Source organism: Equus przewalskii, chromosome 13 (genome assembly GCF_037783145.1).
Source record: "Equus przewalskii isolate Varuska chromosome 13, EquPr2, whole genome shotgun sequence".
NCBI lineage: Eukaryota > Metazoa > Chordata > Mammalia > Perissodactyla > Equidae > Equus > Equus przewalskii.
The window spans coordinates 71905120-71929722 of record NC_091843.1 but is presented as its reverse complement, the minus strand read 5'-3'; the positions used below and the strand labels follow the sequence as shown (position 1 = coordinate 71929722).

The window sequence follows — 24603 nt, the reverse complement described above, 5'->3', positions numbered from 1 at the left end:
AGGACAAAATAAGCTTATTTATTTCCCTGTATTCTTCCTCTTTAGCAAGACGTATATTAAGAAAAAAGTAAAGTAGAGTAGCTTTCCCTATTATTCTCCATATAGATCCTTTAGACCCAGTATTAGAGTTTCTTAAAAAGTTCTCCATGAAAGAGAAGAGCAGGCCAATACCGAGCTTTCTTGGTTCTGTTACTTCCACGGGATATAGTCTTATTAGAAAAATCATTCCTGAGAATTGCATTTTCATCCCTAATGTATCCTTTTAAGTTTATGGCCATTTTGGGGAACACATCATTGATGGTAACATTTCAAAACGAATTTTAATTGTTTACAAGTAAGCAATAACATCTCCAGAAGTAAAGCGCTAATTTTTAAAAGTCAGATATACCCAAGTTGCTATATAACTGAAACTGAAAAAAACTGCTTTGAGTAATTTTTGGCTCTCTTAATATGGTTTCTCTTAATATGAAACTCGCCTTCTCAATGTCGGTTGCCCAGTAAGATGACACTGATTGATTCATTCATTTAATTCATTTATTCCACAAATATTAACTGAGTACCTACTGTGTCAGGAACTGTTCTAGGTTTCTGTGACACACGAATGAAGAAAACCGACAAAGATCCCTGCCCTGGTGGCACATTTATATATATAGAAATCCAGGAGTGAGATGATAGTAGCTTGGACCAGGAGATGGGGAGAAACGGAGGATTTGGGATATATTTTTGCAGGTAGATGCAACAGAATTCCTAGACAAACTAATGTGAGGAATGAAAGAGAGAAATCAAGAATGACACCAAGGTGTTTTCCCCAAAGGAAGAATGGAGTTGAGTGTATGTGTCTACACACACACACACACACACACACATGTATACACACATTTACATATACATACACACATCTGTGTACATATATATACATGTACACATACATACATATAGTATCTTGGATATGATGATGAGTACCTTACTGTAACTGAATCCATACAAGCTAAGTATACGAAAATACAATTGACCAATGCCGGTTTCACCAGCTAAAAAGGAGCTTCAAAGTAACTTTTGTTATGACTCATTTTGTAGCTTCATAGCTAAAAATTATTTAAAAGAGACCAGGTGGCTGGGTGTAGCTGGTTGGTAGCTGGGTATTTCCAGGAAAAAAGGGGGGATGACAGTTATCGGCAGGGGAAAGATGCAAATAGCAGATACTAGAGATACTGTATCAGGAAAAAGGTATTCAGACTACGGGGCATGACAAAATAGAAAATTTGTATTTAAAAATGACTGCAGGGGCCGGCTCCATGGCCGAGCGGTTAAGTTCGCGTGCTCTGCTGCAGCGGCCCAGGGTTCGGATTCTGGGCGTGGACATGGCACCGCTCGTCAGGCCACGTTGAGGCGGCGTCCCACATTCCTCAACTAGAAGGACCTGCAACTAAGATACACAGCTGTGTCTGGGGGGCGGGGGGGAGGTTGGGGAAATAAAGCAGAAAAAAAAAAATGACTGCAAAATTGAGCTAAATGCCAAAGTAGCTTTTAGAAGAAAAGTGACAGGGCCACCAAGAGAATCTGAGAAGTTTGTTCAAACTTCATGGCTAGAAAAATCCACAAGTCTTTCTTTGGTGGCAAAAACTAAAACCTCCCATTCAATTCCATAACTCTTATCATAAAACTGCTTTTCATTTTCATTTTATTAACCAGTCCTCTCCGAAATTTAAATATATTCCATAGAATCAATGCTTATATAGAAAAAAATTCTCATCGTATCCCTAAATCTGCCCATCCTCCCACACTATCTATAGTAAACCACAATTCACCTAGTTACTGAGGTTATTGGTATCCTGGGGAGTCAACCTTGACTCCTCTCTCTCTCACAGCACCCCACACCCCCTCAACATCCAGATAATCACAAGTCCTACTGTTTGTTTGTTTTTTTCTCTGAGGAAGGTTGGCCCTGAACTAACATCATGTGTTGCTAGTCTTCCTCTTTTTGCCAGAAGAAGACTGCCCCAGAGCCAACATCTGTGCCAATCTTCCTCCACTTTGTATGTGGGACACTGCCACAGCACGGCTGGATGACTGGCATGCAGGTCCATGCCTGGCATCTGAACCGGCAAACCCTGGGCCACCAAAGGGGAATGTGTGAACCTAACTACTATGCCACCAGGCTGGCTCCAAGTCCTACTGTTATTTCCTAAATTATCTCTCAAATGTATCTCATCTCCCTCCTCTGTTTTGGCTCAATATGACCTTTTGCTTGGACAACTTGTCTTTCAGCCTCTACTTTTGTCTGTTCTCAATCCAATCCTCTAATCATTCAGTTGCCAAAACTAGTTTCATAAAATGCCAATCTGACCATGTCAGTTCCAAGAGTCATTTATTTCTTTATGGTTGCCTACCACTTAACTACTGTAGAGTCTAAGCTCCTTAATAGGACATATGTGGTTCCTTCCCAATAGACCTGGGCTTTAACTCTCCACGTTGAATTTAATGTCTCCAATTCTTGTCTTGGCTTGTGATAGCTTATCCTTTATGTAAGATTCAGCTCAGCAGCCTTTCCCTGAGGGAACCTTGCCTTTCCCAGTGAAGTAAGTTTAGAAGCCTCTTTTCTGGGTCCCCACAGACCCTTGGGCTCAACTCTACTGCTGCCTGCACTGTACTACATGCTAAGTACTTGTTTATATGCCTTCCTCCTCCACCAGACTGTGAGTTCTCTGGGGGCAAGGACCATGGTCTCACTTCATTTATCTGGAACACAGCAGATACCTAATAAATATTTGTTGGATTCATCTAAAGAAACTTGGGACTAGATTAAATTCACTCAGGAGAAGCTTCATGCCAGGGATACTAAAAAATTAGAGATGTATCTGAAATAGATCACTTAGGAGTCTGTGGAAAACCAAGGCTCCCCAGAGCAGGCAAAAATAGATAACCAAATGAAAGGAAGAAAAAAAAAATCCCACACAGCTACCAGCTGTGTGGTACAAACGTCAGATGAGAAATTTTCTGACCTCTCCTGTGCTATGTTTAGCCGCCAAACCTAGGCCAAGTGGATGCCTAGGTTTGTGGAACTTAAATTTATATTACACATTTTTCTTTTTTAAAAGTATCTTTATCTTTATTAAAATATTCACAGAATACTCTGGCCTCACCAAATTCCAATTGAAAAAAAGATCTAGTATCTTTAAAACCACTTTGCATTTTAAAGGACTCAGGGAGACCACACTAAATAATTCTAAATTTAGTAATTCTCCTGGTCATGTTGGAAGCAGAATTTTGTGTTAAAAAAATTATTTGTTTCTCAGAAACAGAGCCCAAACCAGAATTCTACACGGAAAAAAAATCTTAAATAAGAATGTCAATTTCCAAATCCATTGCCAATCTTCTCTCCTTCTTGCTCTCCTGGAGTCTTGAGGACTGCTCTTTCTGCGTCATACCAGGAGGAAACGCTGGTAAACATGAGCGGGCAGAGAATTCATGCATGGCAGTCAGCAACAGTTGTGTAAATCTACGGGGGGAGACTTGTACTTAATAGATGTGACTCTTCAAGATTAACATAAGTTGCTAAAAGTGGCCTAGGCCCTAGATTTTGCGAAATACATGGTTTCACCCCAACCTAATCAATGTTACCATGAAAACTTATAAGTTCAATAACATAAACAATACTTAAGTCTTAAGAATATTTTCATATAGATTTGGAAGTATATTCAACTCAATTCTCTGTTCTTCAATATCAACAATACTCAAACTATTTTTTTTAAGCTATAGAACACTTTTTTCACAATAAATCTTATGGGAAACCCACTATGTATTACAAATAGAGTTAAAGCTGCTCTAGTTGAGGAAAGGGATGATGAGGGACTGGGATTGCTGAGGCAGCCACTGTGGTAACATCACAGAATCCTCAGGCTCTGGGGACCAAAGACACAAAGCCATGACTCTACACTAAGGAAAGAGTAACAGCAACAAGACGTACAATAGTTGGGAGATACAATTTTATTAATTACATTTTAATCACATCTTAAATGACAATTACAAAAGAGTGTGTATAGAATATGAACTCTTACGTGCCATTTTTGGATGAGGATTAATGCCAACTAATTGAAGGATACCAAAGAAAGGAAATGGTGTCCTGTTGCTTTGTTCTCTTTCTTCTTTAAAATGCTTTCTTTACTATCGTATCTCTTTGCATTTCCAGTTCTAAGTTGGGTCTCCCCCAATAGCTTGAGAAGAAAAAAGTGAGAACTTCTCTTTTACACACAGATGAAAAGGGAGCAGCACGCACAGACCACATTTAGTGCTGGATTACAGGCCCTGGAGCAAACTGCCCAGTTTCCAACTTTAGCTCCAGAATCTACCATCTGTGTTACCTTGGGCAAGTAACATAACCTCATTAATCCTCAGTTTCCACATCAGTAAAATGCGGATAATGATATCATTCACCTCATACGATTGTTGTTACGTTTAAAGAGATAACCCATCTAAGGTGCTTGGCACAACGTTCGTATGTGCCCAAAAACGTTTGCTCTGACGATGTAAAGACAACATTGCGGAACTTCCACTCTGATTTCACCTGTTTGATTCAAGCGAACCCATGCCTGCCTTAGCATAATGGTATGTTTGATTTTTAATGTAATTTTCAAATAGTAATGGATTGGTAATAAGTGTCCTGTGGATAATCAAAAGTTCACAATACTTACTCTGAATTCTCAGTCTTTACAAAAGTAAGGGGCTAGGAACCTTCAAGGACAACACTTAAGTGTTAGCTTAAATAAAAGCTATCTGGGAAAACAAACAACCAAAAGGACTAGCAATATTTCTAACTGTTGCAAACTCAAAGGACAGAGAGATAAGGTACAAGAACGAATCAGCCACAACAGGTGTACATGGAAAGCTGAAAAACTACAGATGCCTGCTGTTGCTGTAGAAGGGGAACAAACGCTGCTTCCCAAGTGTCCTATCCATAAAAAATATGCCGCCTTCAGAGCCCAAGAGAGCCCCAGATACCAGCTACAGCACAACAAAGAAACAAAGAAAATAGAATTAAGGGTTCTCATGGGAACCACAACTCTGTGACTTTAAAGCATTCAATCTTCATAAATGCAAGCAATATTTTAGAGTTTGTGGGTTTTTTGTGTCAAAGATATAGGTAGCTCTAAAAATGAATAGTCTATAGTATTTTAAGTTTTATAGATCTTTTTCCAACATCTTCCCTGAAAATACATTCCTGAGGCAGGGTCCATTTCATAAAATTTATTTCTATTCAGTTTTCCTAAGTCAAATTCACTTGCTAATTTCCTTCAAGCCTATAAAGGAAGTAATAAAATTGTTTCTGATTTTACATGTATAAAGTTATTGATATGCCCAGTGCCTCAAGAGCTAAATTAGAAACTCAGTTCTGATTTCTAAGAGACTTGGTAAGTTTGATGTAAATAAGAGGGGCTGTCAATCTCTTAGATGAACTAATTTATGATTTAAGAAATCATAACCATCTGAAAAGATTCATTTTTAAGGATGGTATGCTTGGGCTGTTGGCAAAGCCATCAAACCTATGCCAAAAAGGAGAGAAAGAGATATGGCAAAGATTTACATATGGACAACTAAGGTAATTACTGTATCTGGATAATTCATATCACAAAACTGTTGCTTGATTATCTTCTAGGTGGTTATTTGATTCTGCTAGGAGGCAGAACCACACACCACAGGTCCCTCTAGAACAATGAAACTATCTGAGGTAGCAAAACATTTTATCCCCTTGCCAATAATTTACTGCATTGCCCCACAAAAATGGTACCCATATCACTAGGCTTCATGAGAAGTTTGTGATGTTCTTTTAAAGAAGACAAGCATCTAAAGATCAGGGCAGAAACTCAAAAGCACTAAATTATTAGGAGCATAAATAAGGGTAAAGAGAAATGGCAACATAGTAAAATATATGGAAAGGTAGAGAAATAGAGTAATTATTTTATAAAGTTAGAGAAATAGAGTAATTATTTCAAAGAAAGTCCACTAATTACTAAAATAAAAACTTCTCCCCACTATATTGGGAGAAACAAATAATATAAAGAAATAGAAACTCAAAACCACTCCTAGCAATATCAGATGGAGACAGTAAAACATTTGTTTACTTCATGATGTCCTAAAATAGCATAATATTTTACCTGTGCCAGATATTATCAAGCAAATCACACTGTGAAACAGTTTTTAAACTTTATCAAATTGATTAATTTTGAAATTTAAAAAACATGTATTCAACATCGGCCAGGGGAAACACCTTGTGGCAGGCACTTTCAAACAGCTGTGGCAACAGCAGCAGCAGCTTTCGGGGGGCGGTGGCTGGTGTTGTGGGTGGGGGAATTTGGTGACCGTTATCAGAAACTTTAAAAGTCATTCCACACCTAGGAAACTGGCCTGAAGAAACAGTTAGAAATGGCAATAAAGAATTAACACATAAGGATGTTCATTATACCATTACTATATAAGTTAACAGGAGAATGGCTAAAGAAATGCTAGTGTATTTATAAAATGAAACGTTAGGTAAATACTTAAAACTAACGTTTACTATTTAATGACATAGGAAAATGATCACGATACATTTTAAATGTAAAAAGCAGGATATAGGGGCTGGCCCAGTGGCACAGCGGTTAAGTGCGCATGTTCCGCTTCTCGACGGCCGGGGGTTCACCGGTTCGGATCCCAGGTGCAGAGACGGCACCTCTTGGCATGCCATGCTGTGGTAGGCATCCCACATATAAAGTAGAGGAAGATGGGCAAGGATGTTAGCTCAGGGCCAGTCTTCCTCAGCAAAAAGAGGAGGACTGGCAGTAGTTAGCTCAGGGCTAATCCTCCTCAAAAAAAAAAAATAAATAAAAAGGATATAAAAAAGCACTAAACACACTGTGACTACAACTTTTAAGAATGTGTGTGTGGATATGAAAAAAAGATAAGAAGAAATCCAACAACACTAAACTGGTTTTCACTGTTGGGGACACTTTTTCATCTTTATCCTTGTATGTACTTTACACAATTCTAAAATGTGGATTCATTTGTTTTTCAATCAGAAAAACAATAAAGCCTTCTTTAAAAAATAATAATTAGATTTTAAGTTATCACTATGACATTTGCCCTTCGTGACTGAATCACCTCAAATAAATGAGAGTTGTTTTTTTTTTTTTTTACAGAATCAGAAATTGTGAGATTTAAGACTTTATCCAAAATTAATCCTGGACTCATAATTATTGTATTCTTCAAGTTCTCTAAGGAAGGAAGAGAACATTATCTTCCTTAAAAAACAAAACAAAATTGCAAGCATCCATAGGAGAAAGTTTTTCTTTACAGCCACATAAAAAACTTTTAGGAGCCGGCCCCGATGCCGAGTGGTTAAGCTTTTGCGCTCTGCTTCTGTAGCCCAGGGTTTCGCCAGTTTGAATCCTGGGCGTAGACACAGCACCACTCATCAAGCCACACTGAGGCGGCATCCCACACGCCACAACTAGAAGGACCCAACTAAAAACACACACTATGTACTGGGGGACTTTGGGAGAAAAAGGAAAAATAAAATCTTAAAAAAAAAACAACACACAAAAAACTTTTTAAACAGCTTTTAAACTTTTTAAGCTTTTAAACTTTTTAAACTTTTTAAAGCTTTTTAAGCTTTTAAACTTTTTAAACAGCTATGGAAATATATCAGCAACATCTTACTGTTCAGAAGAAATGGAACACCTAAGTAACATCCTACCTAGTCTGTAAAGACCGACTTTAATGAATTACCAACACAACTAGATTAAGAGAACACTAGGGGCCAGACTGGTGGCGCAGCGTTAAGTTCGCACGTTGCTCTTCAGGCGGCCCAGGGATCACTGGTTTGGATCCTGGGTGCAGACATGGCAACGCTTGGCAAGCCATGCTGTGGCAGGCATCCCACATGTAAAGCAGAGGAAGATGGGCATGGGTGTTAGCTCAGGGCCAGTCTGCCTCAGTAAAAAGAGGAGAACTGGCAGCAGATGTTAGCTCAGGGCTAATCTTCCTCAAAAAAAAAAAAAAAAAAAAGAGAACACTAAAAAGCATCCAGATTAGTCATAAGAATGAATTTCTTAGTATTGATTAGTAGAGTATTACTACATTCATAAATATGGCTATGCCTTATATTCTCATTCTAAAATAAGATATCCTCAACATAACGTATTGAGTGGTTATTCAACACTCTAAGCTTAAAGTATTATAAAAGACTGCACTTTTCCCATGGCTGCTTAAGTACCAACCCTCTACTATTGTGGGCCCAACACAGTTATCCTTAATCAGTTCTCTACTGCATTCTGAGTTTTATGACCTGAAGCTCCCTAAGAATCTTATCTTTTTAAATTCAACTAACTACTACTTTTCATTCCCATAACCTGTCCTTTCTAGACTGGACCCATTCCTAGGAAAGTTCACAATGCCACTGCTTCAAAGCGCCAAGTGTTAACTCAGAAAGGAAAGCAGCCTCTCCTTCCACACCCTTGATAACGCCAGCAGCTCTGCCGGTACCTTCCTTCCACTGGGGAGAAAGATCACAGACGGGGAGAAAACTTGCTTTCTTCACTGATAGATGACAAAGCAACTCTATCAAGTAGTTGACCAGCAAGATATTTAGCTGGTGTCTAGCTATAGATAACTTCTCAAGATCTGCCTTTTCTATGTTCCTTGTCAACCCGTTTTTTAAACCTTGAATTTTCAGCCTTTCTCCTCCATTCTTGACATATTTAAACTTGACATCTCAAAACCTTTATGTTTATAGAACGATTAGGAAATATAAACATATATATATAAGCATATATAAATATGTTTATATACACACACACATATATATATAAAATATATCTCATTAGTAAATCACCAGCAATGACATTTCAGTTGTGGCATTTAACATTTTCTTTGTAGGTTTATGTTTGTGTTTGCGTATTTAACTTTTAAAAAGTTAGTATAATGGTATGTATAATGTCTTATTACTTATTGATTAATTAGAAGAAATTAATAACTTCAAAAGTTTCCAACCTAAATACATGGAGAGTCTTGCCATTTACCACTTACATATTCTCTTATACCCATCAGTAAAGTATAATAGCTCTTTAGATAGGTCTAGAATAACGGGAATATACCTCATCTTTGGTACTTTATAATTTTTTGTTGCTACCATAAATGAGATAATTTTTACACTGAAATTCTTAATTGCTAGAGCTTAGGGAGGTCAGTGATTTTTTAAAATTATGTTTATCATTTATTGGGTACTTGCTATGTGCCAAACACTTTGCTAGGTTCTAACATTATAAGACTTTGGCCTATGTCTTTTGACTTTAGATTGGAGATATGGCTAAAGAAATGGTCTAACAAACAAGAGGCATTTCAAAATCTGCACCCATATACATGCCTTCCCACTAGCTACCAACACGAACTTTCTTTGCTGCTATCTAAAGTCAATCTCTCCTCCGAATGCTAGACTCCATCTCTTTAACCTATTCAAGCAAGGACACTACTCCAGCAAGACGACTTCTCTCTCCTACATCATCAACTTTTGCTTTCTACTGGATCATTCACTTTATAAACATTCTGCTATTTCTCCCAATTTAAAAGAAACTTCTCTTCACTCCACCCTCCCACTATTGGACCAGTGATTTTTAAACAGTTATTTCTGAACTGACTACCTTACTGAAGAAAATCCTAAAATTTCTTATAGTTTTTTACTTGTACTTGGATTAACTGCAGATACTGGGAAATTGCCCCCTCTTATCTATAGTTTTTATTACATTTTCTTTTCTATTACATTACTGAGCATTCTCAGAACAATGTTAAACTACAGAGATGATAGCAGGCATGTGTATTTTATTGTTAACATTAATAAGGATATTTCTATTGTCTTATCACTAAGTATGGTAACTGGCTATAAGTTTGACAAAGATATTTTTCATCATGTTAAGGACCAAATGCCTTTTTGGCATCTACTGAAATACATTCTGATTTTTCTCATTTAACCCATGAAAATGACAGATTATATTTAAACTTAGTGATAATGAGAACAAACTTTATGTAATATTTGTTTCTAGAAAGTAAATACAGCTTGATAGTTATGAAGCTTGATGATATAATGAACACCTGTAAACTCACTGCCCAACTTAAGAAATAGAACATTAGCAATAATATATCTACCCATCTGCTTCTCTCCTATCCCTTCTGCCTGCCTTTCCCTATTAGCTGCCAGAGAGAACAACTATTCTAACTTTTGTGATTATCATTCATTTTGTTCTTAATTTTAATTGTTTTTTTGGTGAGGAAGATTGGCTCTGAGCCAACATCTGTTGCCAATCTTCCTCTGTTTTGTATGTGGGATGCCATCACAGCATGGCTCGATGAGCAGCGTGTAGGTCTGAGCCTGGGATCCCAACCTGTGAACCCTGGGACACTGAAGTAGAGTGTGTAAAATTAACGACTACGCCAACGGGTTGGCCCCTCTTTTTATTGTTTTTCATAATTTATCATGTGTGTATACCTACACAACATATTGTTTGATTTTGCCTGTAATTAAACTTTATAAAATCAGTGACATACCATATGTAGTCTTCTGCCCACTTAAGAGTCTTTACTGCCATGTTGTACAGATCTAAGTCACAGCCTTTCACTGTTGTGTACTCTTCCACTGAATCAATACATCACAGTTTCTCTCTATTAGCCTGCCACTGTTCTTAATTAGTGTGAACAAAATTTGGCAAAACGAGCTTCAAATTCCTTAAATGTTAGCAATTAAAAGTACCAAGACTCATAAGTATTCATAAGTAAATCAGTTATCTTAACAGTTGAAAAAAATAACTTAAAATATAGCTTTATACAAGAAGGCCATGAGTAAATACACCTTTTTTTCTTCTCACTACTAGACTTCCATGTATAATTCAATCCTATAAAATGTCCTTTGGAGTTTCTTCTTTAAAATCATGTTGTTCCAAATCCACAAACGACAATGCCTCCTGGGCAGCTCCATCTTCATAGAATGAGGTGATGAGTATTACCTGAACACCTCATATACAGCACGTCCCAAACCAAACACACCCCATGTCTCCTACCTCAATCTGTTCTTTCCTGTGTTTCAGATCTTTAATAAGGGCCACACCATCATAAATATGGAGCTATCCTTGACTCCTCCCTTTTCTTCCTTCCCATACATAAGGAATAACTAAGTCAAGGTAACTACTGGATAAGCATGTTAATATGCAAATCTGACCACATGGCTCCCTGGCTAAAAGTTTTTAAATAGATGATAACCTGCAGTGTTTTTTAAACCACAGATTGTGACCCATTGGAAGGTCATGACATTAATTTAGTGGATTGTGATCAGGATTCTTTTAAAATGAAATAGAATAGAAAATATCAGAGTACAATATGAAGGATAAATACTGTGCTGTGAAACTTTTGTTTTAGCTGTGTGAATGTGTACACCTATACGAGTAAGGGGTCACAAGGTAAAATGATTTTCTTACTGGGAATTGTTTCTAAATGTGTTTGAAACATCGACTGCAGTAGTTTTCTCCCATTGGGAGGTCAGAGGTCTCACTCAGAAAATGATGAAATTCGTGCACCTTTTCCTGAGAATGCATACATACCCACACGTATGCATATTCTTATCACATTCTTAATCATAATGAACCTGGCTATCATAAGAAAATCTAGGGGAAAAAATTTTAAAGTCCAGATTTCCAGACCTCATTACAGCCCCCCAGGGAGATTTGATAGATAAGAGGCACTGATCACTAGAAATTCAAACTCCTTAAGAAGGTGGGAACATTTGCCACAACTGTTTACCACTTTGTTTGTGCAGAACTACGGGCCTGAAAGGCACCGTCCTCCTCTGACCAGTCAACTCCCGGTAATCCTTCAAACCTCAGCTCAAACACCACCTCTCCTCTGAGATCTTCCTGACTGTTCCTCTTCCCTTCCCTAGTTGAGGAGGTACTCAACAAATGTTTATGTCAGTGTGAGAATGAATAAATGCTCATCAGACATTTACTCTAGGCAGCTGATCAGTGTAGTGATGAGAGCAGGCTTGGGAATCAGATGGGTAGATTTGAGTGCAGGCCCCCTCACTCACTAATTGTGTGAGCTTCAAAAAGTAATTTAACTTCAGAGCCATAGTTTACACATCAGCAAAATGGGAGTATCTGCTTCACAGCATTCCTGTGAGGATTAAATGAAAATATATGTAAAGTGCTTAGCATAGGGTTCTTAACATGTAATAAATATTCAATAAATTTTAGCTGGAATTATTGAAAAATAATTAGAACCTATAAACAAAATAATAGAATAGATAATTGTGCATTTATGCTAAATATAGTATAAATTATAAGACTAGTTAGAGAGATGTGAAAATTCTTAGCCTGAAAAGGGCAAATTCATTAGCCTCAAAGCATGTCTCCGACCTTTTTAAGTCTTTAAGTCAGTAAAACTCTTTTCTTCTAAACTTGTTTTCAAAACAAGCCACTTTTATAAGTAAAAGTTTTTAACATAAAAACAAATTTGAGAACATTTTTATTTCATACTCTTGTTCCTTCCAGTTTAAATCACAATTCAAGAATGGTTATAAAAATATACCTTTCCTGTAAATTCTCCAGATTATCTAACATATCAAGTAAACAAGCAAGATAGTCAAGGGTGGGGTCAGGAAAGAAAACTTTTGAAAAGATTCTATTTAGATAAAATCTTATTGCAGAACACAGAACTCTCTAAATACTTCTACTGCATTGCTGTAGTTCATTGAACCTAAGATGCCAGCAATTGTAAGACTATTCATGATGGTGTATCTCACTGCATAATATAAAATGCTGACAAACTATGACACAACACTAAGATGCCATTAATAATGAGATGCATTCCAATTACAAAGATGCTAAATCTTAAAAAGAAAACATACTTTGAAATCAATGACACATAGTATTTTTTTATGTTTAACATTGTTTGAAATAAGATCTGGGGCTTTGACACATTCAAAGTTGTTTTTCCTGCTTTAAATTTTGACTTTTCTTTTTAATAAAAGTATAATAAGCTCATCTTGTGTGCCTAGGATAGGACCTTGCACATAATAAGAGGTCAAAATACATTTAAATAATGCTCACGGTTCAAATTTAGGGGTAGTTTTGCTATAAGAACCAAAAGGTGTTACAGAATGGTAAAAGATTATTATTTTCCAAGCTTAAACAAGTTGAGTGCTATTCAAGTGTCAATGTCTGTAATACAGAGGATTCAATTTCACAAGTTTCAGTTTCGTGGGAAACAAAAAGGCAAGCCATCAGTGGCAGATTTTTTTGACAAATAGATGATGTCACTTAAGAACAAGAGCTGGCAATTCAAGGTCCTGTTTACCTCTGTCTACACAGTGTCTACCGTGGTGCCTGGTACACAGTGAGTATTCAGAAATGTTTGTTGAATGAAGACAGTAAGCTTGACTCACTGCTAAGAATGCAACTGATGTTATCTGCAGCAGCTTCAGATTTCAATTATAGTGCCAATCTCTGCTTTCCAAAGTGATGCAGTTTGGTGAAGGACACAGCAGGATGGTTTTGCCTTCAACTCTTGTTCATGATCACGTTTTGGGAAGCTTAACCTGCTGCAGCCCACACTGGAGCCTGTGTGAGGCAGTGGTCAGTGAGGACTTTGTGAAAGTTTCCACAGGCACCACCAACACACAAAGTCAACCTCCCACCCTCCACAATTCTGCATTCTTCCAGGGTAGGGGGTGGGCTGGGTCCCCTTTACGTCTCTAGTGCCTGTAGTGGTACCTGGCCTCGGTGTAAAGACATGGATGGCGAATTTAGCTCACTGCTCTCCTTATTTAGAAACCCCACAGCTATTTCTTATCCAGAAAGAACAGGAAGGCAGAGGTGTGCGGCAACATAAAATAGAGAAGTTGGTCAATTTACAATAGCTTCAAACTATGATTCTAGTTATTGTTTGAGATGACATAAGTTTCCAGAATGTCAGCCCATACCCCTGGCCAAATATAAGATTTTACATATATATAATTATATATGTTATATATTACACATAAAATTACATTATACATAAAATTATACTATATATAATACAATCTTTGATATATATCAAAGTTAAAGATTTCTTTCAAATTAGGTAATTTACTATTGTATTACCTTAGTAAACTAACATGCGGTTAAAGAGTTATACTTCAATATGAATACTGAAATGTTATCTACACATGTCAACCACGCTAATATTAAAAAAATTAAAACAGAACTGCCATTACAAAAGGATATAATTTTAACATCCTTCTGGTATTAATTATGTTCAGAGATGAGTATATAAAGGTAGCTGTTAGTCAGCAACCTTTGAGCAGACTGACTAAACACAACTGTTGGCAAAACCAGTTGGCTAGCCAAAGCAAAAACAGCAGGGGAAAGCAGTCAGGCTGCAGGCATATCATCTAAGCAGGAATGGCAGTGTTGGGGATTTATTTTTATCTCTGCTGCTGTTTCAAGCTGATAGTTATCTTTGCTTCCCAGGTATCAAGTAGGTTAGAGAAGGGTAGTCTGCAGGAAGCATCTGCAGGTGGGTTGAAATTGCCTACTAATTTCAATACTGTATAATTTGGTTTTTCAAACCCAATCTTCTCCCAAGCCCCTCAAAGGAAAATAAATAATTAACAAAATATTTCTGAATGCTTTGCTAAGTTTGGAAGTTAAAAAAAAAGAAAGGAAAAATCCAAGCCTCTGTTCTTTAATGATGCTACTGTAAGAGTTTTATAGCATTAATCAAGTCTTTAAAGTTTGCAGTTAAATGCTGATTTAATCTTCAGAAGGTCACTGTGCCTTTTTGAAAGGCATACATTTAAAATTTGTTTGGCTGGCTATTCCTCGTGCATTCTTGGAAAAGTGTGTGACTCTATTTTACAGGAGACACTGCATGGTACTTATAGAAAATATTTTCTATTTTCAGTCTTTTTCTTAAAAATAATTTCTAAATTATATATGCAAAACTAACTTATTTTCTAAAGTCTCTGGGACTGCTAAGTCTCAAATAAGCAATTAAATTGGAAAGAATTTTGCAACAACATTCTTACAACAAATATGGAGTTAATACTGGGGCCTGGAATCCCCTTTACTATGACAAAGTGAACATTATTTCTTATTGCCCTGGGGCAAGTGTTCCCAGGACTTGAGTCCTTTAGGCCACAGGCAAATCCACTCTGCAAGGCCACCACACGCCATCAGATGTGGCCATTATTTGCTGTTGAAAACTTTGCCATTTCAGATTTTATCTGAATTATAAACATACCACAGATTTACCTTTTTGTGTATGTGTGTGTACACAGATTTTAACAGGCCTTCTGGAATTTTACATACCTCTCACCAGGATATAACATTTTGCATCTACTGAAAGCTTTGTTTAAAACGCTGATTCATACCAATCAAAAATACACACATAAGCCTTGTTCCTGACAGCCCCATTTCTATAGAAGTTCTGAGTGGAAGGTTCTGGATAAGTCCTACGTTATTCTTTCCTGAATATTACTCTGTACATGTTTGTCAGACTCTGAGTTCCCAGAGGGCAGAGCCCATGTCTTACCCATCCCCATATCTCTGCACACTAAGCACTTAGCAAAGCACTTGGCACCCGCAAGGGCTGAAAGAACCTTTGTGTGACAAAAAAAAAAGAAAAAAAGAACGACAAATCTATTAGTACACCCACTGATTAGGCACCTATTTATAGTTTACTGTGAAGAATAATTACGTTAGTAGAAAACTACATCAGTAACAACTGCCATTACTTGAAAATACTGAGTTAACTTGCTTCCAGCACCTCTCCTTTTAAAGCCGTGCAGCCCAGTGGGGAGAACTTGTCCCTGGCAGTGTGAAGACCAAGACTTTAGTTACAGCGCTGCCTCCATAAGCGGTGTGTCTTTAGACAAGAAACTTTCAAACATAAAAATACAGAGTTGAGTTTTTAAAACTTCACCAGGACACAGAGTTTCAGAAAATTTTTACCTGCCACATTTTCAGTATCCAGTTAAAATATAAGAGACAGAACTGTCCTGATTTGTATAAAGCTTACCTGACAATAAATATGTAGATTTTGGAAACTGGGTGCATTATATACCAACACACCCCTTTGAATGTTGTAACTTGAACACCTCAATACTGTAGCCCATGTGAATTTTATCAGCTACATTTTCCATTCAAATAGAATGGTCTAAACAAATTTATAATCCTAGTAAACCTTTAGTTATGAGTATCCTAGGTATGAATTAGAGGATAATTGGTTGACCTATATTCCTTAGAATCAAAAGGCTTTTTTGGCTGATTTATTCAGCTCCTGAGATTCATGCTCTAAAAATCAAAATGAACTGTTCTCATTTTGCCTTGTCTTTCTGAATCCAGAAAATGCCATCAATTTCCTGAGCACCCTCTTCCACTAAGGGAAAGGGGTGAGATGAATTGTAAAAGACACAATTTACATTTTTTATGTTATAAAAGCTGCTGCCCAACTGTGATGATAAAAATCCAGGTAATCAATGATTCTCAAAATTTTCACTCTTTAACAGCATACTGCTGTACTTTGTTTAATGTTCCAATTTGCATTTATTTAGAAGAAAACTTCAACTTAAGAGAACATGTTCAGGCACAAAAGTAAATACGCTTAAGACCTAACCTGCCAAGACCCAAATTCTGACCTTCTAAAGACATTACTGAGGAGAAAAAAGTATCCTATAATTAGTAACAAGAAACAGCATAACCCTGCAGTGCTTAGCATCAGGGAAACAAAATATAATCTTAACACTAAATGTTCACTTCTAAAATGATATTTTAACAATACTTCAGTTATGCTTCAAATATGCCTATATATGACACTATCATGATAGTTATTGTGTATTTTTAATCAGGTTTGAAGTAAAAAGACTGTAAATTTGTTAGATTTGCCAAATTCTTTCTAGGAAAACTTTCAAAGTTTCTGAAACACTGTATTAAAACATGACTAAAATTTCTCATTAAGAAAAAAGTATCTTTTGTGGGAAATCTAAATTTAAACCTTCCAACTCAAAGTCCTAAATGTTTTCCACATAGGAAAACTCTGTACGCTGACCTCTTCAGTTTTTAAAGCAATCAGCACAGGCAATGTTAAATTATCATGGCTCTCGAGAAAAACAGAGGAGCACTGTAGAGAAGACCCTCACATTTGTGGTTCTGCGTATTCCCTGTGGGCTGTGCCAACCCACTCTCTCCCCTGTAATGACTCTTTGTTTTTACTAAGTCCCAAAGGGCTGGTGAGAGCTCTGCAAAGAGAAGGGGGAAGGGTGGATGGAATGCAGCTGCAGGCTCTGAAACAATGCTGAGTCCATATATTTTGTTCCCAGTTAGAATAATAAAAAGGGGACTGCAGTGGGGGTGGGGTCACGGAGACAGAACCCAGAGTAAGTAAGGTAGGGCCAAGTATCCCACAGATCTGTCTGCAGCCTCCTCCCCCCACCCCCGATTTCTACTCTACCAAATCCAATAACCATTCATTTGGGTTAAAAAGCTTATCTGTTAAAACTCAAACACCCATTAAGATTTAAACCTATCAGTCATTTACATTTAAGTTACTTTTATCAGTGAACTGTACTACTCAGGCAAGTAATGGGGTAGGAAGAGAGAATGAAGCTTGCAAAGATAAACTGAGGATACTTGGACACAACAGACAGGAAAGCTTGTGGGGGGAGGTAGGTAGGAGAATTCAGAAAAGGAGGTCCAAGGTCTCAAATATAACTGTCTGCTTTGCAAGGGTGCCTAGGGCCTAGAAGCAATGGGTATGCCAAAGAAAACCATATTCCTTCGAAGACTACTAAAAGCTGCAAAGGTCTGAATCAAGACTTTGAAAGCCAGTACATGTTGGTTCCTCATTCTCATTATTCAGTCTAACCTGATGCCTCCTAAGAAAAATGTCCTTCACCAGCATTTCCCTGGCCTCCATGTCTCGACTGTGAGAATGAGAGAATTAAAAGAAGCACATCCCAAACAAGGTCACAGCTGCTAGAGAGGGAAAAGCAGTTCAAACCTTACTCTCTTCTCCTAGCTCTTGCCCTCTCCTCCCTGATACACCTCACTGAAAATCCATGGAGCCCTTCAGGGTTCAGGGACTCAGGCCTGCCTCTGGAACATCCCTTCAGATATTATTGATGCTACTAAAATTCGCTACTAAATTTAAATAAATGGCCCCAAATCAATACCTCAAAAATAGAATCAGCATGAGCTAAAAGACTACCTAAAAAGCTTTAAAACAGAATTCAGAAGAATGCTTGTTCATATTAGGATCTCATTCAAGAACACTCAGTTACTGAGGGAGGAAAAAAAAGGTCTTCATTGTAAAGCTATCATGTAGAAGCAAAGCTCTGACATCCACACATAAACATCTCCTTCAAGTTAGCATGACACAAGATTTAGAAGAACTCTTAGTTGGTACTGAATGATATAATTAGTCTCTTGACTCTTGATATGTTTTCAATTTATAAAGTTTAGAAAGACTGTATTTATTTACATTGAATTTTTGCATTTTGTGACATAATAAACAAAAATTCACAAGTATGCAGATTTACAATAAGCAGGAACAGGACTGTCCCCCTTCAGCTTGCCTTTTATAAATAGCTCTAAAATCCATTTACAGATATTCTAATTCTCCATACTATAGCCAGTATATAGAGACAAATTCAGAAATGCATATTAATTTAAGTGAAGAAATGACTGAGTCTAATTAATATTAAATATTAATAGTAATAATTAGGTGCCCGGCCCCATGGCCGAGCGGTTAAGTTCGCATGCTCCGGTGCGGTGGCCCAGGGTTTCGCTGGTTTGGATCCTGGGCGCCAACATGGTACTGCTCATCAAGCCATGCTGAGGCGGCATCCCACATGCCACAACTAGAAGAACCCACAGCTAAAAATAAACAACTAGGTACCGGGGGGCTTTGGGGAGAAAAAGGAAAAATAAAATCTTAAAAAAAAAATTAATAATTAAAAAATAATACTGACACTACTTCTGTAAAGTTTATCATCTATTACAAACAAAATTCATAGGTACATTTTATGAGTTATCACTTATTATGCTTTTAAATGCTGCAATAAAATAGACACCACACTTTGTTTATTCTGTATACTGGAAAAATTCAATTTTCTATTTATACATTTCATTTCCTACTATGTACAATCAAAGAAATTAAGCCTATAGACAGCAAAAATTTGTTAATAGTAACAACAATCACATAATCACAACTTGCCTGAAATTAATAATTCCTTACATTTGCTTAATTTTGGTAAACAAAACACATTCTCATAATACTTTGATGTATGTTATATACTTCCATAAAAAGGTTAAAAAAATGGAATATCCATGATTTGGGGAAAAACTATTCTCAATAAGTACATCTGAATTATTTTTTAAATAAATCAAGAAAAGAAGATAATTCAAGTGTCTTAAAGTTGTCAGAAATTTACAAAGTTCACAAAGTCACAAAGTTCACAAAATATGAGTGACATTATAGTAAGTGGCACAAGTGAAAACAAATTTTAAGAGTTAAAATATAACAGTTTGTAAGAAGACTATTAGATTTTCTTGCTAAATCAGTAAGAGTACTCACCCCTTGGAGCCCTTGGAACTGAATCGAAGGCCGAAAAGGAATTAAATTCTATCAAAAGAAACATAAGAAATAAACAGATCAACCTTGGTTACCGTGACACGGAACTAAATAAACTTTAAATCTGTGCATTTAGTGCTTTAGTCTGTGAAAAAATCTTTTCATTATATACTTATGTTTTACATATTAAGTCGCCTTAAGGAACAATATCACACTGTTGACACTTCTCTGAATTACACAACCAAGGTATTAGTAGACAAATCATTTTTTGCCAAATCATGTCAGTCTTCTTCAAAAACCTGATTAGCTACATTGCCAAAAGATACCTTTAGAATGGAAGGCAGGTTTTGGTGGGGTTTCCTCCTTCTAAGGAAATTCAAGTTAGCATTAATCTATATTCTATTATTATTCAAAAAATGGATAAACATCTTCTTGGAAAAATATTATAATAGATACTATTATCATTGTTCTACCACCATAAAAAGACCATGTAATTTTAGACATATCAGCAGAATCAAAGTACTACTGATGACAAATTCATTCCTTGGTGTGGGAGAAGTGGGTTTTTAAAAAGGGAAGGATAAAAAGGTAATGCTGGAAACTCTAAAATAATTTTTAGTAGTGATTCATTCTAATTCATGGTGTTTCATGAAAATATAAAATATAGATTAATGCTAATGTGAATTTCCTTAGAAGGAGAAAACCCCACCCAAACCTACCTTCCATAGCTAAACCTCTTCCTGAAGTAATGGCAGCGGGCCTACAGAAGCCCTGAGGAGCCCCTCATACAGTGGAAGTTAAGGTGGCCCTACAATTTAGGTAACACAGATCCAGGTTCCAGCTTTTGCAATATTTCAACCAGCCCTGCCTCCCGACTCTCCCTTCAAATCACAAACACTGAATATCTCCTCTGAGGCTGGTTACACTTTCCTCCCTGACTCCTTGCAACCCAGAGGCTGTCTTCAGCTCACCACCTGACTCTGAAATTCTCTATCAAGTTTATCAATTCTTTTTAGTCAAAAAAATGCTAACTTTTCTCATTTCAAATTGCTCACTTCTCCACTGGATATCACAACTTCCTTACACTCAGAGACACCTGGTCGTCCTAGCTCTTTGATCACGCCTCCATTTCCAAAGTCAGTGCCCTTCCCTTTCCTCTTTCTAGATTCACTCCCTCCTGGAGGCTCACCTTGCCTTTATGGTGATGACTCTGAACATCTCTATTCCTCAACTTGCATCTCTCTACAACCTGCTACTTATCACTGCTGAGGACATTTTGCATTAGAAACTGTCAACGACAGCAAAACTAGCTAACACTAAACGAACTCCTCTGCCTGACCCCCCACATCCCCCAACCAAACTGGCACCTCTTTCCCACTTTTCTGGCAAGGATATTTCTTTTCAGTTCTCCAGGCTCACACCTTAAATTTAATTTATAGTCTCTTCTCCCCCTCTGCACACCATATTCTATTTGGCAATTACACACTGCCAGAATCACAGAATTCCAAATCCAGAGATAATATAGTTGATGCCCACCCCCCACAGGCCCTGTGACCCATTACTAACTAAGCTGGGGCCAGAACCCAGGACTCAATCCTCCTATTGTGCCATGCTGCTTTTCTTCTACCACCTTGTGCTCCACACACACCTACTATGGGAGATTTAAGAGTGGGGGGCCTAGTTCTTCATGCCAGAGAGTTCACATCTTAGCTGGGGAACATTTCAGAATGATTAACTACTAGGCCAGGTACTACTGGGAGGTGCAGCAAGAATTCTCAAAAAGGAGAGAAGAGTATGGGTTAGAAGAGATACCAGAAAAGCCGAAGGACTTATGGAAAAGATAGATCTTGAGCAGCAATTTTGAAAAGACAAACTCCAGGGAGAGGGTGTGCCCTGAGCAAAAAAGAAGGGAGGCAGAAAAGGGTGCTGTGTGGGCAGAGGACAGGTCTCTGGGTGTGTACAGAGTTCTTTCACAGCTGAAATACAACACAAAAGATGAGAACTGGACCTTGCTATCCCTGCCTAATCTTTCCTTGACCTCAAAATTTGTCTTCAGTTTCAGCTTCTATCCACTACAGAATAAACAAGACTAATTTAAATTTCAGGCCTCAGGATTTCAAAACGTTTATCACCTTGTAACATAACCCTGCCCATATCCCCTCCATTACCCCCTCAAGATGGCCTTTAAGTCTTGCCTTTGACATGATAAACAATTGCAGGCTCTTCTAATTTTTGGAATATGAAAGTGAGTTGCTGAAAGAAGTGTTTCAGGAAGGCAGCTCTTTCAGTCATGTGTGAGAAAGATGGAAAGAGATGGACTGGGGCTAGAGAAAAGGATTAGAGATCAGCTCCAAGGGATGCTTTATTTAGAAATAGTCTGTTGATAAAGGCCTAAATTAGTATGACTTCATCTGGAGCAAACATAAGATGATGGAATGAGCAGACATTCTCAAGGAAGAGTGATAAAATGTGCTGAAAGCTTGAATATCAGGTACCAAAGAAAAATAAAGCCCTAGACTCCATCAAATAAGCTCTTAGTCTCTACTTTGAAAGCCCCTGGGCTGTTTCAGGCCCTATCACCAAACACCCAGATAAAGGCCTTCCTCTCTTCCTTCAATTCCTTCCAAATGCTGTTCATCATTCAAACGGCCAGTGGAAGTTCTCTCAGACACCACATGGCATGTCACACAGCCGGCAGTGGGTCTCCTCCCACTGAGTTCTATGGAAGCAAAGCAAACTCCTCCATATGTAAAACAGACCCTCCAACTACAGGACCAACCAGTTTCATCTTCCACTTCCTCCCAACTGTGGCTCAGCTGTGTTAACCTTTGTTTTTTTTTGTTTTGTAAACATTTTCCTCTCTATTTCTACCTTCTTCCTGTTCCTTCAACCTGGAATACCTTCTGAAAAACACTAATTTGCTAATCCATACCAATCACTTACTTAACATTCAAGTTCAAGATTATTTCCTCAGCAAGGCCTTCCCTTGGATAAATCAGGAATCAAAAGACTCACTGTGTTTAAGGACCCAAGGCAGGTAAATGTGCAAGAGACCAGTTGTAAAGGAGTGGAGAGTACCTGGAGAATGAATGTCCAACTGAGAAAGGATTCAAATTTAAAAACGACAGACCTTTTTCTAGCCAAATAAAACACTGCTGCCACCATTTTGCTAACTCTAAACTATGCCCACTTTGAGTTAACTCATGTTAGCTGGTGTTTTTCCAGAAGCCTGTGTCTATGATTCCACTACAGTGGCACTGTATTTTTTCATATGTTGTCCTACTCCTAGTTGTTATGATACAGAGGAGTCTAATACATATTTAACTTACAAGTATTTACCTACATTATGCTCAGCTTAAAAAAAGAAATATCGTAAAATCACCTTGGCCATGTTCTCTTTATATAGGCAGTACACTACTATAAACATTATACACTTTACCAATTACTAGTCAGGGTTGTATAGACCCAACAATACAACTATTCTTTACATCAATTTAGGAACTTTCCAGAGTAATTTTGACTTCACCCAATTTTTTGCCTCATCACCTGAATTTAGAACCTAACCTCCTGATATGCTTGTGGTTCTATCTTTATTGCTTGATACCTCAAAGAAAAATGATCACTTACATAGTGTTGTAATGTACAGAGCATTTTATATCTATCGTCTCAAGTGAGCTTCCTAAAACCAGCCCTTGGTGGTAGGAAGGCATCATTATCCCCGGTTTCAGAGAGAGAGAAATGAGTCTCCAACAGGTAAAGTGCAAGTGCATTGCTCAAAATCACCAAGCTTGTGAAGAGCAGAGCTAGACCTCAAATCCAGGCCTCTTAATTCCAAAAACAGACCCCTCTCCTTCTCTTGCCTCTGTAACAGGTTACCTCCTAGTGCTGAACATTTAAAAGCTCTTAAATGTTCATTTAGTTCTTCTGGCATTTTTTCCCCAAGGAAAATGAATTTCATAACAATTTCCAAAGTTCAGTTTCTGATTAAATACAAACTAAAAAGTAATAGTTCTTTGCTATAAGGACCAAATATAAGAAAGGAACATATATAAACATTTGTGTTATCATTTCTCATTTAAAAAGTAACAAAACCCTGATCTACGGGATAGTTGTGGGTGCTTATCCAAACAGGACAAACTAAGATCACCACTACTGAAAAACTCCTTTAAGATATCTGACCACCCAGAAGAGAAAAATACATGAGAGAAACTCAAATGCTTTATTGATTTTAATCCCAATTTTAGAAGAAGATGTTACCAGGCTATAGTTCTTGAATGTTGTAAAAAATGCAACAGGAGGAGATAGCTAGAACCCCATACCACTTATTATGCATCTGACCACTGTGTTCAGGGCACAGCCACAGGAATAAGTTCTAAAAGTCAATACCATTATAAGCAAATGTCTCCAGCATCTTAGTTTGTCGTCTAAATGTTTTTTACCCTAAGTTAATTGCACAAACATGACCTCAACTTGTATATTTTTTCAAATGCAATTCAATTTAAAAGGATAATGTAATTACAGGTGGCCAAATATGATATAGCATGTATTAATATAATATTTAACTTAAGTGAATTTCAATTAAAAATGAGTTTCAACAGGGCTTCAACTTTTGATTTTTAGCTCTAATTAAATATATGCACACCAAGTAGCTCTTTTGAAAATCAGGTAACTCGAGGGTTTAACTGAATAGTAGTTGAGCTATAAGTAAGATGGCGATCTTGTATCTTCATCCAGCCAAGAAACACAGTGCAGACTGGGACTGGCTAGGGAAACTACTTTTGACAAATGCTTCAACAACCTGATAAAAATGATGGGTCTGTTAAACTTCAGTCAATCCACTGTTTTTAGAGCTCCTGAATTAACCCTCTATATCTCTGGGAATGTGGGGCATTCTTAAGCAAAGAATAAAAGGGTAGGCAACACTAAAATGCTCAAAAGTTTGTTTATATTCTTGACATCTGCCCTTACAAACCAATT

At 37.3% G+C, this 24603-nt stretch overlaps 1 protein-coding gene across 1 annotated transcript in view; it reads right to left on the bottom strand.

The window, feature by feature from the left end:
• The window catches only part of ELL2 (elongation factor for RNA polymerase II 2), a 74223-nt gene that overhangs the window by 38002 nt on the left and 11618 nt on the right, over nt 1-24603 (bottom strand). The window contains exon 2 of the mRNA XM_070569676.1: nt 19630-19677. Coding sequence (XP_070425777.1) covers nt 19630-19677 — 48 coding nt within the window. The remainder of the gene's footprint in view (nt 1-19629; nt 19678-24603) is intronic.